Source organism: Lynx canadensis, chromosome C1 (assembly GCF_007474595.2).
Source record: "Lynx canadensis isolate LIC74 chromosome C1, mLynCan4.pri.v2, whole genome shotgun sequence".
In the NCBI taxonomy this organism is placed as follows: domain Eukaryota; kingdom Metazoa; phylum Chordata; class Mammalia; order Carnivora; family Felidae; genus Lynx; species Lynx canadensis.
This window is the reverse complement of record NC_044310.1, coordinates 192,383,689-192,400,606: the sequence shown is the minus strand read 5'-3', so window position 1 is coordinate 192,400,606 and position 16,918 is coordinate 192,383,689. Positions and strand designations below refer to the sequence as shown.

The window sequence follows — 16,918 nt, the reverse complement described above, 5'->3', positions numbered from 1 at the left end:
CCCACGGAAGGTCAAGCAAACAACTGGTCGACCCTAGAAACGTGCGTGTGCAGGGTTTGCATCTAAGAGAGGAGTATCTCTGGATATTTCTACGTGCCAGTTCCAGAGCCGGATCCGGTTCCGACTCTTCACCACCGCAGCTCGCTAGACACCTCTCTCCCTAAGCCACATGGAGAGACACGGAAGCTGCCTGCGCCCCGCGTCGGTCCGGGCGCCTTCCATTCTGACTCCCACTCCCGCGAAATATCCCTTCGATCAACGCTAACTGGGCGTCTGCCTCCCGACGCGGACCCCGCGTGGGGTCCCAGCGAGGGGAGGACGGCTGGCGGCGCGCACCGGGGCGGGGACTGCGTGCGGGGGGCGGGCGCCGGTCGTCGTCTCCGCGCCGCTCCCCTTTGTTCGGTTCCATTGTGTGCCACTTCCTCCTCGGGCGCTTCTTCCTGCGCCCTGGCAGCCTGTGGGCAATTTGTGAAAGGGCTTTTGGGACCTTTTTCTTTCTTTCTCGGTTTATTTTTTAGTGAGCCCCCCCTCCCCCCCCCCCCCCCCCCTTGCACGCCTCTCCCTCGCGGCTCTCCGCCCCCGGGTCCCGGAGCCGGGCGGAGTGGGAAGTGTCACTGCCTCCTCCCCCACCCCCCGACGGCAGCTCCGCCGGGCTCCCGCCCCGCTCCTCCTCCAGGAGGCATCCTAACCCCGCATTCTGGACTTTCACCTCCTGACCGGCCGCGTCACCGCCAGGAAGGCGACACGCGACCCCGCCCCTCCGAGGGGCGCAGGCTCCCGGCGCCCGGGGCTCCGCCAGGCACCGAAGCGAAGGTCGGAGGCCGGCGCGCGGCCCAAGCCCGGCCGCCTCGGCGTCCCGGGAGCCGGCGCGAGTGTCGCCGCGGCCCTCCCCGTCCCTCGCGCTCGCGCTCCCCGGCCGCCGCGCGGCCGCCTCAGCCCCCTTATATAGCCCTCTAAAAATAGCTCGCCTCGCACCGCCTTGTAAGGCAGCAGGGAGATCCGCAGCCCGCCAATCCGCGCTCGCCGCCAGAGCCGAGCCCCGCCCCGGACCCCGCTCCGCGCTCCCCATTGGTCCTCAGTGACTTCATGAGCCCCCTGTTTACCTTACATGGTCACACGCGGCCTAATGGACGCCCTCCTCCGAGATCCCACGGCTGCGCGGAGAGCCAGGCGGAGGGGGGGAGTTTGGGGAGGGGGAAGAGCAGGAGGAGGAGAAAAGGAGGGGGGAGAGACTACAAACTAGCAAGGATGGGGTGGGGGGTGGGGAGGGAAGGGACGGGGGGGAGAGAAGCGATCGCGAGAAAAAAAAAATGCAACCTCCCAAAATAAAGAGCAAAGATTGCATTAGGAGCGAACAGCGCTGCAGAAATAGATGGCAGCTTCGTGTCAGTGAGTTTGCATCCCCCTTCCTGATCCACGAGCTGGAGTGATTAGAGCCCTGGAAGGGAATTGTTACTCCCGTGGAGAAGTCCCCTCTTCCTGGCAGCGGTCTGCACTTGTACACGCTGGATGCCTCTCTCCATCCACCCCACTCACTCTCTCCTCTCTCACCTCCTCTCTTCCTCTCTCCTGCATTGATTTTTTTTTTCCTTTTTAGTTGACTGAAACAAAACAAAACAAAAGGGCCACTGGATGTCTGCCTTCTTGGGGGGTGAGCCAGACAGACTGACAAACAAACAGACCCAACTGTGTTCGGGGGAGGGTTTCTCCTCCCGTTTTGCCCGGCAGCAGCAGCATGGACGTGTTGGCTAGTTATAGTATATTCCAGGAGCTACAACTTGTCCACGACACCGGCTACTTCTCAGCTTTGCCATCCCTGGAGGAGACCTGGCAGCAGGTGAATGATTTAAATTACTTGTGTAAATCGTGTGGTGGCGGCGGAGGCGCAGGGGCTGCGTTGGTGTGGGCTCGGGGTTGAATTTTTTGTTTGTTTGTTTTATTCCCCCCACCCTTTTTTGGCTGTTTGTTGGTTAAAATGTTTTCGGAAACAGTCATCTGCGCTTACCTCTCCACCCACCCTCTAACCCCTTAGCGTGCTGAGCTGAGCAGCCGGTCTGAGCTGCCTGCGTTTCAGTCACCAACACACATCCTTGCGCACACGTTGTCGGGCTCACTGTCCCCAGCACAGACCTGCGTAACTTCTGGGGTTCGGAGGAACCGGGTGGAAAGGTGGTTTGGGGCTCGATGAGCCATTAATGCCAGGATACCGCGTCCCTACATGCTCGAGCTCTACCTGCTTGGTACCTTAAATCGGGTTCAGTTCTTTCAACTGGTGCTGACGACCGTCAGATGGGGGTCAGGAGGTAGGAGCATAGCGGAGTGTTTTCCCAGTAATTAGCCAGTGTCAAGACAAGAGAGAAACTTGATTTTGAGATTGAGGAGGTGGGCAGAGGGGAGAGGAGCCCAGTGACAAAAGATATTCCAGGATATCTAGGAGGAGCACGGGAAGATGTATCTACCTAACGCTGACCATGCATTGTAGGTTTCCCCAGTGCGATGCCTCTGTATGTGTCCCTGTTTCTCTTTTTTTGTTTGGGGTCCCTCCCTAGTTAGACAGCACAACCTCTGACAAAGGGTGGTATGTGCTTCCGTGCCTCTGACTTTGTCTTAGAGGACTAGTTAAGAAACTCCTATGATGCTGAAGGGCACCGATGCCAACTTGGCTAGGCGTCCCACTGAGGGCAAAGTGGGTCTGGTGACAAGTTCACCGGGCTTTGTGAAGTGGAATAAAGAAAGTGCTGGTCAGTGGAAAGTGCTAGATCTGCTGCGGAAACAGTGGTTTTCTCAGCATGGATTAGGAGCTGCTGAAGGGACACTCTGCAGGAAAGATGGTGGGTGGGGGGCGGGGGGTTGGGGTATCCTTTAAAAATACTACACTGTGCCCCATGGAACGTCCAAGAACACAGGCTGGGTTTGCACATCGGAAGTGTGAACTCGCACAGTCCGTCCTGGAGAAACCAGCCTGCCCTTGGGGAAGACCGAGAGAGGCTCGGTGTGTGGCTGCTCATGTAACTTCGCTCCATGACAGCAGCTTGTTAAGGCTAATGAACGGCTGAATTTCTCCTGCCAGGATCCAAAGCGGGATTTGCCAGCTCGAGGCTGGGAAGTAACAGTTGCCGCTTTCGCGGGTGAGGTTTGGCTTTTGGTGTAGGGTGAAGAGGGGCAAAGCCGATCCTCTGACTGTACCTTTGTTACTAGTTACTGTTCTCCCCTGGTTAGAGGCTGTGAGTTTTCCTCCAGGTACCGGCCCCTGTGTCCACATGTATGTTGCTGCCCAGGGATGCTGGCAGATACACTCGACTTTGTCTCTCAGTGCGCACATAGTTCATACGTTTTTAGAGCAAGGCATTTCTTCAGTGCATCCTTCCTCCGCCCCCCCCCCCCCCATCCTTAATGAGACTGTCTCATGAAGGGTCTCGCTAGATCTTTTCCTCCTTTTATTTCACATGCTAATTAAGCCAAAATGTGGCCAGAATTTCATTTTCCGAAATAGCCTCCATTTCACATTGTCAGCCCACTGGTGTCAAACCGGTTGCGTATTAACGACTGTCTAGACAGGTTAGGGTAGGGAATCTGTTGATTTAGTCAGCCTGCCCAAGGCAGCCCTTGTTTGTGACTAACTGTTAAGCAGTGTTGGAGGGAAGAAAGTTGGCTTTATTTGTTACGGCGTTCCCTCCTGATGAATCACACAACTTTGTTTTGGTTCAAGTTTTCACAGTAGTAAAGCCTGCTTCGGGGGAAGGCCGCTCCAGAGGAAACCTGCTTTTCTAGATCTGGTTTAGAGCGTCCAGGAGAAAGTCTGGATATGTAAAGAAGCATCACTGGTTTGATAATTCGGGGATGTGTTAGATCTATTGTTTCCTCAGAAGCCTTCTCTGCTTCTCCTTCCCCCTCCTCTCTCTACCTGTCTCCACTCACCTCCTTCAAGGAACCTCTAGCTTAGTTTCTACCGCAGGCCACTGAATATCACCGCCCCCCCCCCACACACACCTCCCTCCTTCTTGCCTTAACCCTCTCCAACTGGCAACTACTCTTACCTTAAGACCCTTTGCCAAGCTGTTTGAGAAGCATGTTCCTAGTCTATGCCGAAACACAACTTGTGAGGAAGCACTACTAAATAAGATATCACTCCAAGGACCTTTCCGCCCTGCTCTCTATAGTCACAACTGCTCTCTTTAAAGGTGACTATGACTCTTAAGTTCATGCTGATGACAAAACCTCCAACCTCCATCTCTTCCTTCCTCCCTCTCCTTGGCCCTCCCCTCCCCCACCCTTTGCTGCTTCTGCGTGTAAGGAGAGGGGGATGGTTATATGCGACTGCTGGGGCCAAATCAACCATCAGATGGTGAAATTTTGAGACTCCTTTGCTCAAAATGGCTTAAGAAGGTTGTTGCAAAGAACCCCAGGCAGGAGGAAGTTTCCTGATGCTCTGGGGTAATCAGATTTTAGAGGTCAAATGGGGAGCAATTATTAGATGTTCTCTGCAAGTGAACAGTGTACCTGGCCTTGAGATGAACGAAATACAGAGATTCTAATAATCTGATTTGGTTTGTAGAGAAAGAGTGGCTTGGATGATAAACCCAAGAACATCTGTGCCTTTGAAAATTAAAGATGGACTATTTGGGGATGTTATTTTAAACTGGGGTCTGGGATCATCGTCCTGTTTAACCGTCAGTGAGCTTGGGATGGTCCTGCTGTCACAGGGGTCGTCATTTTGACATTGGGCTTTCAGGCAGTGATGTCTATAGCAACATACAGCTCCAACTCTGAAAATCATTGCCGGTGTAATTTTAAAATCCAGATGGACATCCTACATTAACAGCTCTCCATTCCCCGGCTCTGACTGCATACTTAAGCACTTGGCCCAAGTAACATCATCTCTGCCTGTCATATAACTGTAAATTACACTGTGCTTCTGTGGTCTATTATTTTATGGAATTCAGCTGACGCACAACTCTTAAGGCTACTAGCCTTAAGTTCTTTGGAAACTTGCAGGAAATTTTCCAAGAGCTGTCTGAGCAAAAGTAGGAAAAAGTCAAAGGTAGGACAGAAGCTGGAGTAGCGTATAGGGTACCACTTGCTGATGGATAAAGGGAAACACATTCATGAGTTTTGTTGCCAATAGAAATCATGATTTTTCTGGACCCGCTGTTGCCTTGGAAAATAAAAAGGATTTGATATGATACACTTGGTTATTTTTCTCCGAGAAGCTACAAAGACTTTTAGAATCTGGATATATTTTCCATACCTCGCCTGCTCTTTCAGGAGTGCGGGTCAAGTAACGAAGTTCTAAGTTGTTATTTGCACTTAGCTTTGCTTCATGTCATTGAGGAGCATGGTATGTTTGCTTGAAAACTCTTATGGAATTATGCTTGTCATTAATGCTGATTCATAATTGGCAGATGGGGTCAGTTTCAGGCCTCCTTTTTGCTCAGAGAAAATTTTCCACTGCTCCTGGAAACAAATAAATAAATCATAGAACATTCCTCCCTCCTCCCCCCATTCCCCCATTGTTTTAAACTAATGGCACTTTAGTGAGAACTAAAGTGTCCCCATAACACTGCAATTTCATCTTGGTTTCAGGCACCCTGTAACGCTTGTTACAAGGGCTTTTGATACGAGGCATCTCTAGGGGACAACCTACAAAAATGGTTGCCTTCCAAGAACAGCCTCATGATACCAGGGATGGGATTTGTTCTCTGAGCTACATTGCTTCTTCCTCTTTTTGGTGCTCTGGCCTGTGCACTGCCTTCTACAGGCCTGAGCGGCCAGGTGCTGTCTCAGCCGGAAAGACAAAGCAAACTGTAGGGTCCCTGCATCTGTAGGTTTGCCTCTGTCCCCAATTTGCAGAAAACCTTGTCATGAATTAGAATTTCTTGGCAACAGCACCACCCAGGGAAATTTGTAGACACAAAGGAGCCTAGCTAACCACACTGAAAGGATAAACTAGCTGGCTTTTTTGCCTTTTTGTATGTTATGTGGGTGCTCTTTAGTTACCATCAATCTATTTTTTTTTTAATTTGAAATAATGACTTGGGAGATAAAAAAAAAAAAAAAAAAAAGGAAAAGAAAACTGTCCTGTAATTCAGATGTTCTTCATAAGGATGCAGTCACTAAGTAAATGTAGCTTTACAAATGAAAGCACATGTGTATGCAATCAATCACACACTTAGCCTTTCTTTAATAGATTCTTTCCATGTTCTTTTTAATGGAGACATCTTTGTGTCGATTTAGGGGTCACGAACACGATCATTCCATCTACCTGTTTGTAGTTTAGTATGTTAAAGGGAGTGGATGCTACACTGCAGATATTCTCATTACATCTGTCTTCCGTGGGGGGATAAAGGAAATGGTGACTTCTTTGTTCTCCATGCAACCCCCCCCCCCCCCCCCACCCTGAGGAGAATGTGATGTTGGGGTCCAATCCATTTAAAGGGCAGAGCAGAAGATGCACTGTGACAGCCTCACCCTGAAATGATTTATGTATGGGTATGTCAGAGACCTTCAGTGTTCAGATGTGGGTTCTTCCTCTCTTCCAGCCCATTTTAAATATAAATGCCAGTGGGGGCTCTTTGCCTCTCCACTTAAATGGGACTAGTTTAGAGAGGGTCCTAATGGGGCTTTTAGTAGCCACTCTTATAAATCTTCAGATTCTTCTCCCTTCAGAGAATTCCTATATTTTAACTTTTTGAGTCCAAGAAGGCATTGCAGTCTTCTTTAATCACTCTGTGCCCGTTGGGCAAAGGAAAATACAGTTTACTCTGGCCAGCCCCAACTGGCTCGTGTTGATCGAATGGCTGACGCCCCCTATCTCTGCAGTTTGTAGTAGTGGGCAAGGAGTTCTTTATCTCCTATGCTGGACCCTGTGACTGGTGAACGCAGACTACTCTGTGATTCTGTTCACTCAGTACGTCAGTTAGCATGTATGTTGGAATTAGGATTTGCTGAAAGTTTAGGACAGCTCCCCGATTTAACCTGAGTGGTGCCAGGAGAGTGAGGGGTGGAGATTTGGTCTCTGCAAAGAAATCCCTTTGTTTTCCTGAATCATCTGAATGCTTACTTAGCATAAACAACTAGAAACATTTTAACCCAAACTGCTGAATCTTAACAAGTACAGAGATTAGGAAGCTCTACAACTACTAATAGCTTAAAATCCGTGGAACGATTTGCAGTACCTAATCATGAGCATTTCATGTAACGTGGGCAACTTAAGAAACACCCCTCTACCCTGTTACATCGTGTGCTCGCCCTAGAGCATCCACCTGAGAAACTGTCCTTTCCCAATTTAGTGTAAGAGTTCCCCAAATAAATGAAGCATTGCCTTTACCAGGATATGCTTTCACTTAAACACGGTCATGATCGTGTTCCTTCCCCTTCCTTGCCTTTATCTGTTGCCGCTCATTTGGAGGGTTATTTCTACCATCTTGACTCCTTTTTGTTTTCCTCCCTTGGTATTTTGGCGCGCCGGAGAACTTGCTAAGCATCCTGCTAAGGGTGTTGTGTCCATTTCTCCCTGCAATAGAGCAGCTTCTAGCTGTCCTCGCCATCACATGCGTTGTAACGTTGGTATCACAGCCAAGAGTCCGCAGCAGTCTTGGTTAGGGGTCCAGTATCAGCCTGCTTGAGGTGTGGGTGACTTCTGATTTCATGGCGATACCGTTCCTGATTGAGCTGGTGAATGCAGTCGGTCACACCTTGTGAGATTCTCTTTGTTTATTTATATTAAAATATGGAAAATATGTCACAGTAAAGACTTAGTCCTTTCTTAATGCTGGTTAGGTGCAAAGAGACTCTTGGGGTGATGCAGAGTTGACTTGGATATAAGCTTGTGAGTGAAGGTTACACTGCAGGTACTTTTACTACATATCTGCCCTCTAAGCTGGACTCCCAGTAGGGGAAAGTCAACATGTTCAAAATTCGGTAGTACAGAATCAGAACATAACTGCCAGAAAAAGAAATTGTAAGTCTTGTGAGTTTTTGAGTACTGTCCTATGCCTATCTGTGTTTCCCCACTTTGCTACAACCTTGTTCATAAAGTGTGCCTTAGATTTACTACTTCCTGTTGCTCTTTTAGCTAATGGCCTGTCGGGGCTGGTGGCCCTTGTAGGGCAGATGAGTATACAGTGTGAATACACATGTCCATAATGGCCAGGAAACAGCATCCATGTCTGTGTCATTCAGAAATGATTAGAGGTAATTAAAATAATTAATGTAGAGCCACATGCGATATCTATTTCTGAATTTGGGTTTATTGACATTCCCTGAGGGTCCATACTGAAAGTCAGGCCCCAGGCCTCGTACCAAACCTAGGAACATAGAATCTTGGAATTTCAAATCCTGAAAAGGGTCTTGGTTTCTTCAGTTCAAAGACTGTAGTGTTGGACCAAGTGGTTGTTAAAGCAGATGAGGCATTGAACCCTCCAAGGTCATACACCTGTGGTTAACAGCGCTGATGGTTCCAGGGCTCAGGACCCTTTTGGATGCCCACATCAGTTTGCTTGCTTTTTGTTACACTGTCTGAATATAATTTGAGTCACTTCTCATTTTTTCTTCCTCTCTCTTGTCCTCTCTCCCCTTTAAGGGAACAAGAAAATGCCCTTTTTACTTAGAACAGTACTGGTACATGGAATTTTGGAATTATCTGGGGCCTAAACGAAGCTCTTGGTTTTCTTGGCTAAGGCTTATGTGTATGATTTAATCCCTTTTCCACTTTTAATAATGTGTGCTAACCTGGAAAATGTACACTGTCCTGAAGAAAACGAACAAAAGCCCCCAATTATATGTGTAGGTTTGTTTACAAAAGGACTGTCACTTAAATGATAACACATAGAGTGGGAGTAAGGAGGGTGTAGGATGTAGGCAGTAGGGGGGTTGGATGGACCATAGAACTGGGGTTTTATGTCAAAAGCATCGAATGTTCAATGGCTTTGTCGCTGACACCAGGCCAACAAAGGGACTGAACAAAACTGTAACAGCAATCATGTGCCAATTCAGGAAAAAAAAATATGAAGTGTTTCTAAGTTTCTAGAGCAGGTTGGATGGGCAGTGAGGTTGTAATGTTCTACAAATTTGAACAACAACAACAACAGCAAAATACTCCGTATTGGGATAAGCAGTTGGGAAGAAAGTCAACTTCTGTAACCTTTCAGAATGTCCTCTTGGGGCTGGTGGATGAAGCAGGCTTGATTCCACATGGCCATCCTGAGCAAAGGAAATGAAGGGTGCTCTTTGCCCCTGTGCCTGATGATTTTTTCCCTTCTCAACCCAATCTTGGGATACTCTCTGTGGGAAGGCATCTCACCGATGTTAGAAGTCGCAGTTTCCTCTCTAAAGGGGACTTCTTTATTTCCTCAAAGCTGTGACCTCCATCTCCAACTCCAGATATGTTCTTGAATTTCAGGCCCCACTTTTGGATTGAAAACATGGGACTGACAATAAAGCCCTTAGGGGTTGTCCCAGGATCATCCCAGTTGAATGTGTTCCAAAGCTTGAACTCAGCAACTTCTTTTCCCCTCTTCCTGGCTGCCCAGTTTCTTTTTTGAGATGACCTTCTTTTTTGTGGTCTAGGTTTGAAAGCTCTAGTCATCTTTGGCTCCTCTCTTCCCTTGAATCCAATCAGGTGGAAAATCCCACTGATTTGGCCCCTGACATACTACACCGTGCTCTTCAACTTCCTGCTCCCTCTGCCATTGCCCCAGAGCAGCCCCTTGCACTTCCCCTGGACTGACTTTCTACCTCCATCACCATGTTTTCAAGCTGTCGATGGCTTTTTCTCTCTTGCACATAGGATGAGGCCAAACTTTAAGGACTTAGGATATTCTAAGATGTTCCAGTTCCCAGCCTGGGTAATAGTCACATTTCCCCCTCCTGAGTGCAGTAAATGCCATCCAAACTGGATGACTGTGCCTTTCCTGCTTCTGTCTTTATTTCTGTCATTTCCTTTAGCCTTTTCCTTCTTCCTCCCTCTTCCCTTCTGATTCTGTTTGTCCAAATTCTACCCATCCTTTAAGTTTCAGATGGTTGCCACATCTTCCAGGACACTCCTTTCCCTTCCCTTGGCCGATAGTAATTGCTACTATTTGTACGCTCTTGTGTAGAGCTTTTTAATTTTTCATGATGCTTTTTAGTTTTGTCTTATAGTACAATTTTCCTTTCTTTTTCTTTTCTTTTTTCCCGCTGACTTAGTTTTCCAATGAGGTGGTATATTTTAGAGCAGAGTTGATGCCTTGATTATAATTTTGATAGTAAACTTTTTTAAGGTTTATTTATTTATTTTGAGAGAGAGAGAAAGAGAGAGAGAGAGAGAGAGAGAGAGAGAGAGAGAGAGAGAGAGAGAGAGAGAGAGAATATCCCAAGCAGGCTCCCCACTATCAGGGCAGAGCCCGATGTGGAGCTCGAACTCATGAAAAAGGAGATCGTGACCTGAGCCAAAACCAAAAGTCAGATGCTTAACTGACTGAGTCACCCAGGTGCACTGCTAATAAACTTTTAATATGTAACCCTTCAGGTTCATAGAGAGCTGTGCACACAGTAGGCATTCAATACATATGTAGCGATTATGATATGACAGGAGTTAACATTTGACTATGTCTGCAGCAAATAGTTCTCAATCATGGGTACACCCCAGACGAATTAAGTCAGTATCCCTTTGAGCGGAAGCCAGGCACGGTTGTTTTTGTTGTTGTTGTTGCTGGTTTTTAAGCTTCCAGGTGATTCCAATAGGTAGCCAAGGCTTTGAGCCATTAAGCTTCAGAGAGTTAATATCAGGTGTATCAGAGTCGTCGGTGCCTGCTGCTGATATGGAAATACCTGATTTCTTGTGTAACTTGGAGTCCAAGTGTAACAGAGGTATAGAATAAAGCAGGACAGTGCCAGTGGATGCACTTCATCCAGCTCACTGGTTAATAGCGACTGCCCAAGCGTTGTTTCATCCTTCTTGTTTTGCTTTCCCTCACCTTAAAGTGTCAAGTGCGGTCCCATTTGGCTCACATTCCTGTGACCCTCTACAGGTTTACTTAACCTGGTCAAACTCCGTTTCTGGTACCTTTGTGGTGTTGGGCGTTCAACTGCCACCATGCCGTGCTTCAAATAATTCATTCGCGGCAGGCCCTTGACCATGATTTTCCACTTACCTCAGCCTGCTCTGTGGTTTCACAGGGATGGATGCATGCATGAACATCTGTTGGATGATGCCAGATAGACGTTAGGAAGCAGCTCCCCATATTTCTTACTGACCTCACTGTTTGGAAGTAGATTCTGTTTATAAAGGATTTCAAAGGGCCCATGTCTCTAGTAAGAGGAGCAAAAATAAACTGTGGAAAAATTGCCACGGAGGACATCCAGGCAAGGAGGCTGCCTCCTTGTCCGTGGAAGGCTTAGCTCTTGTGGTAATGACCGTGGCATGTGGTGATCTTCACAAAGAAGCCTTAGAAGTGCCTCCATTTCACACTGTGATGTTTGCAAAAATGTATGTACTGTCGCTACATCCTTTTATCTATAAACTGCCTTTGATGGGGGTACGGGTTGGGGAGAAAGAACATCATGAGAGGAGCTCAGAGCTTAGGGTTGAAGGATGCCTTTTGGAAAGCTCAACCCAGCTGTGAAAACGGCAATTAGCTGTGGAGCAGTTGCTGTGCAAGGGAGTGCCTGCCTGTTCCTGACCCCGCTCCATGGGCTCATCTTCCGGAGCTCGGGTAGCAGGAATGCAACGGAGTGCTCACGGTGCTGGCTCTTATTTTTGGAGAGGCGGCACATTTGTCAGCGCGCAAAGGAGTGGAAATAGATTGCCCCCGTCCCGTACCTTTTGAGCTTTTGATGTTTGTTCATATGGCCACCATAGATCCCGATAACAGAGCACAGTCCCTGCGTATGGTGATAGAAGATGTCTTCTGGGAAGAGGCCCCTTGCGGAGCTGATTCTCCCGTAAGCCCCCGGAGATGCTGCTCCGTGTCAAATTGAGTCGTTGGGTTCACTTCTGTGTTCTTAAGATTGTTCAGCCCCCACCTGTGCATTTGCCTCTCTCACTCAGTGTTCAGTATGGAGCAGGAGATAATTTCCTCTGTGATGGGGATTTTCTCACTGCTTTTGAGCGTCTAACAAACATCTGTATTAAGCTTTTGTTCAGAAGGTATCAGGGTGTTTTGCTCATGGTCTCTTGTCGTTAGCACGTTCCTCCTGTGGCCAAGGAGCGGGCAGATATTACAGAATTTCCCGTTCAGAGGTGGGAAAATGGAAGCAGAGGAAGATTGAGCAAGTTGTCTTCTTGTGGCTGCGAAGTAAATGAGTTGCAAGACCAGTGGTGGAACACGTTTTCCTCCTCCCTCTTTCCACTCGGTGACTCTTCCTATCGCCAAGTAAGCATTATAATAATATCTAATATATGTCTAACATCTTCATTCCTGCGGTTGATCTCACTGGAGCACCTTATCTGCAGCATTTCATTTAGTCCTTCCAACCCTGTGAGATACAGATTCTGTGTATCTCCATTTTACGGAGGGAGACCTCGAGGTTGGAGGTATTAAGTGGCTTGGAAGCGATTGAGCCAGGATCCAAACTCAGGCAGTCTGCTCGACACTCTGAATTTTTAACATTTATGCAGACTCTTGATTAGATAGGAGACACCAGGGCAGAAGCTAAAGACGATGGCCTGGCAACCAATGGACCTGTATGGATTTGAACCGTTCTCTGGTATGGCTTTTTTCTGGGGCTTGGTTTTGTCATCGCTAAGAGGACTGGATTGTGCTACATCTCCTTGAGGTCACAGTATTTGGTGGTAGCCAAATTACACGGAGGTGTTGGAATAAGGCAGAGCTGAAACCTTGAGACAGCGTCTCTGAGCCTCATTCTGGCGTCTGTGGAATGGAGTTAATAATGCCCATGTAAGGGCAGGCACGTTGGCTCTCTGGCCCACGGTCTGGCATGTAGCATCCACTTAACAAATTCCCTTTCCTTCTCCATTTTCAACCATCCTCCCTCTCCCCAATTACAGTGCAAAGCGACACGATGCTCTTTTCTCTAAATGGTATCCCCGGAATGGCTAGGGAAAGGTGAATGGTGGAAGGCAGGGCGAGAGTGAGGGCTGGGCATCGGGCATGGCATTCCTTCATGCATCCCACAGGGGAAGCTCTTGTGAAGTCTCTTATACTTAGACCTGGGGCAGGACTGGCCTGACCGGGGGCCTACATGACGGGCTGGCCCGCTCATGCATGTGTCGAAGCCATTCCCCTTTCTTTCTCTCCAATCTTACTTAGGACTTACTTCTCTTAAGTTTTTCCAGCGTGTGGTTATGTTTTAAGAGCCAGAATTAGGCATATATAACATAATACAGTGCTGGTTACTACACCTGCCATTTCTGCCTTACCTGATGACTGAGCTTACAGCAGCTTATGAGAGTGAATCAGGTTTTATGAGATCTATAAATATCTCAGATAGGATTTTTATTTCATTTTCCTCCTTCAAATAAGACATAATGGAAGCACTCACATACACAAGGAATATTCTTTCTGTGATAAAGTGGGGCGTTTTTGAATTGGCCTCTGAAAAGCAATAATTTGATGTGGTTGTTCGTGTTGGGAGTTTTATGGGGGAGGGGGAAGAATCACGCACATGCTGCTATAAAACGCCAAGATTATTTCCTCATACTGAAGGTTTAGCCCAGCACCTATGGAGAGATTCATTTCAGGGATGCCAGCTCTGTGTGCAGACTGCCTTCCCTCCTTCTGTGGAGTGTGTACATTTGTGTTTTCTCAGATACGTAGAAGCCAGAGAAGGAAGGTCCCGTTGGTTGGCAGGAGGGGGGCTCCTTGAAAGAACATTTCCAGTTCTTTGTCTAGTCTGCTTCCGGCTGTCTCGAGAGAAAATGTTCTCATCCTTCTCCCCACTTCATAGATTTCCTGGGAAGACTTCATGCGACTTACTATATCCATGAGATCTTTTTCCTGGCATTTCACTTTTAAAAAAGTTCTCAAGTGGATCGCCTGGGTGGCTCAGTTGGTTAAGCGTCTGACTCTTGATTTTGGTTCAAGTCATGATCTCATGGTTGTAAGGTTCAGCTCCACGTGGGGCTCTGTGCTGACAGCGTGGAGCCTGCTTTGGGATTCTCTCTCTCCCTCTCTCTGCCCCTCTCCTCTCTCTCTCTCTCTCTCTCTCTCTCTCTCTCTCTCTCTCACTCTCAAAATAAATGAACATTTTTAAAAGTCCCACATTTATCCAATCTTGTAAAAATATACATTAGCCAATACCAGGAATGGATAGGAATTTTCTTATATTGCTCTTTGAGACATATTTCGAAGGAACCTTGAACATGTAACTTAGAAAAATATTTTTAAAAACAAGATGTAAGGATTCTAAGTACCCCACTTTTTCTGCCTGGAACATGGAAGTCAGAGCTCCATTTGCCGCTAATCCAGGTCCATTGTGACAAATCTAACTACAGATTTAACTACCTGAGTCTCTGGTTGCTTAGGTGTTGTTTCGTACAGCCTCTCTCTGCATACATCCTCCCCCGCTTCTCAGTAGCTTTGTGTTTAACTGGATGGTAATTTGTTTTCATGTGAACTTAGTATATCCAAACCCAAGACATGCAGAAGATTTTTGCTTTAATATCATTTAGTTTTTTTCTATTTAATGTCATTTTAGGCTGCAACATAATCCTGCCATTTTGGCTCACATATACCCAGTGTTTTGCGCTTGTCATCAAATGTTGTGACCCCTCTGGTCCTTAGGTGTTAGTGTGTTTCCTTGTGCGTTACACCATGGGGTAGAGCTAGGGAGAGTTAGATTATCAGTGATACAAGCAGGAAGCTTCTAGGTTGAACTGGCTTGAAGAGGTGTTTTATTTGACCAGCACACCTATTTCAATTTTCTTTTTAGTTTGACTGCTTTTAGACAGATCAGGCACTCTTCAATTAACCTTGTACCGATTATTTCTACCTAGCTTCCTTTCTGATCTCTGACCTGGTGAGCATGCGTCTGGATTTGTGACCCTTAGACTGGCAGCTCTTGAAGGCACCTGCCCCTCCAAAATGCTATGACTCGGGGACAACCTTTATTCCCCCGCTCCGCCCAGTGGCAAACCGGTTGGCTTTCTGCTTTTGCCCAGAACCCATTTTCATTGCATCTTAGATTTCTTTGCCTTGTTGAGTGCCTTTGTTTAGGATTCTGTCTTATAAAGCAGCTTCCAAATTGCATCTGAATTTCTCCGAGTCATCCAGGTTCTGTTGTAGATCTTCAAAATCTGGGATGGAGAAGACCATCTGGTTTACCCCTCTCCCTGCCTGCACCGAGCAGTTGCTCCAGAACATGTTCATTCCTTATTGGTATTTGCAACATTTTCCAATTTGGAAACAGAGCTTCCTGAGCGTGCAGCCTCCCCTTGGTCTAAGTGAGAGCAAAAGGGACAATCCGAACTAAACGTATTTTTTGGTCAGACAGCCCTCCTTACCAAATGACTGCTATTTGTCAGGGTTTCTTTTGTCACTCCCAGAGACCCGATGGGTCAGTGGTGGGAAAAACTCCTTTTGTGGAAGAAAAACATATAGCCAGTTCTGAGGTTTCTTAGTCTGACATAGAGACATGTTGTATAGAATCCTATTGACTGCTTTAACGGCTGATTTTTTGTTGTTGTTGTTGAGGTGAATTTTAGACGACTTGTTTCACTGAGAAAGTGATGCCTTTTGTGTGAAGAACCCCGGGGCATTATAATAAAGTACTTTCCTGAGAATCCAGTAATTTGCTTTCTTCCTACCCTTGGCACGCAAATACTGCCAGCAAGGCACTTGGCCTTCATTTTCTAATGCTTTCAGGATGCTGTTCTACATTAAAGGTATTTAAAAAAATATATTATGTTATAGTGGTTCCCTTATATTAGTAAGGATATCACTTAGGTTGACCAGATGGTGATTTTCAGGGTCATTCTTTTCCTGTTTAAAAAAGCCATTCCTTTCAATTACTTGATGCTGGGGGTTTCTCCTCCTTTTCTCCAATCTCCAGATCCTTTTCCTTTTTAAAACTTTCTGAGTGCTAAGTAAAGGTCGAGGGTCATTATCTTGTTCATATATATATTCATTACTTTTAAACTAATAACTATTTACCTTCCTGTGTGAATTAGCTACCATTAAAACATTTCTGAAAAAATATTTCTAGGAAGGAAGGAAAGAGAGAGGAAGGAAGGAAGAAGGAAGGAAGGAAGGAAGGAAGGAAGGAAGGAAGGAAGGAAGGAAAGAAAGAAAGAAGGAAAGAAAGAAAAATGTAGACGTTATGTGAACTTAAAATGTTCTGACACAGCTTTCCATGAAAGAGAAGCAGAATGCAGAAAAACCTTTGTCTTTCTACCCAAGATGTGTCTGCCTACTTCTCCTCCTGCTTTTGCCCCCATGATCTCCTTTTTATGCTCCTTATTCATAGAGACTAGGATTTTACAAATATTAGAATTTGAGGACCATGGGACACCTTGTTGCAATTCCTCTCCCTCCTCCTCAATTTGCAGATAACCTGTTTGAGCCTTAGAGATCATTAGTTAAGTCCAGTATTGGGCCTTCAAGAATTGTGAGTCCCTTTTCAATAATTTAAATGCATTCCCATGCTAACACAATGCATGGTGCAGCATAGCTGAAGGCCATGCCTCTTAAAGGGCTGGCTGCACTTCTTGAGCTTCAAGAACACTGTTAAATAACAAGGAATCACCACGGAAGGTAATCTTTTCCCCTTTTCAGTTTTTTTTTTTTCCTTCTAGTCCCATGACCAACTCAAGGAGAAAGACTCAGCTTTGTACTGGTATGTTTTCAACAACAAAGCCTTGATAATCTTTCCTTTTTTTCCTCCTCCATCTTCTCTTTTCCTTTTCTTGCATTCTCACTTTCTCTTTCTCTCTTTCCTGCCCTCCCCTCCCTCCTCCGTCTCCCTCCTTCTTCTCCTCCTT

The 16,918-nt window shown here is 46.6% G+C and overlaps 1 protein-coding gene across 2 annotated transcripts in view; it reads left to right on the top strand.

Annotated features, from left to right (window-relative positions):
• Window positions 1-1,119: 1,119 nt before the first annotated feature.
• The window catches only part of KLF7 (Kruppel like factor 7), an 86,707-nt gene continuing 70,908 nt past the window's right edge, over window positions 1,120-16,918 (top strand). Inside the window, exon 1 of one of the 2 annotated variants that reach the window (XM_030323894.2) lies at window positions 1,120-1,837. In XM_030323894.2, coding sequence (XP_030179754.1) covers window positions 1,736-1,837 — 102 coding nt within the window. In that variant the 5' untranslated portion in view covers window positions 1,120-1,735. The remainder of the gene's footprint in view (window positions 1,838-16,918) is intronic. The other variant, XM_030323893.1, reaches the window with a different exon arrangement.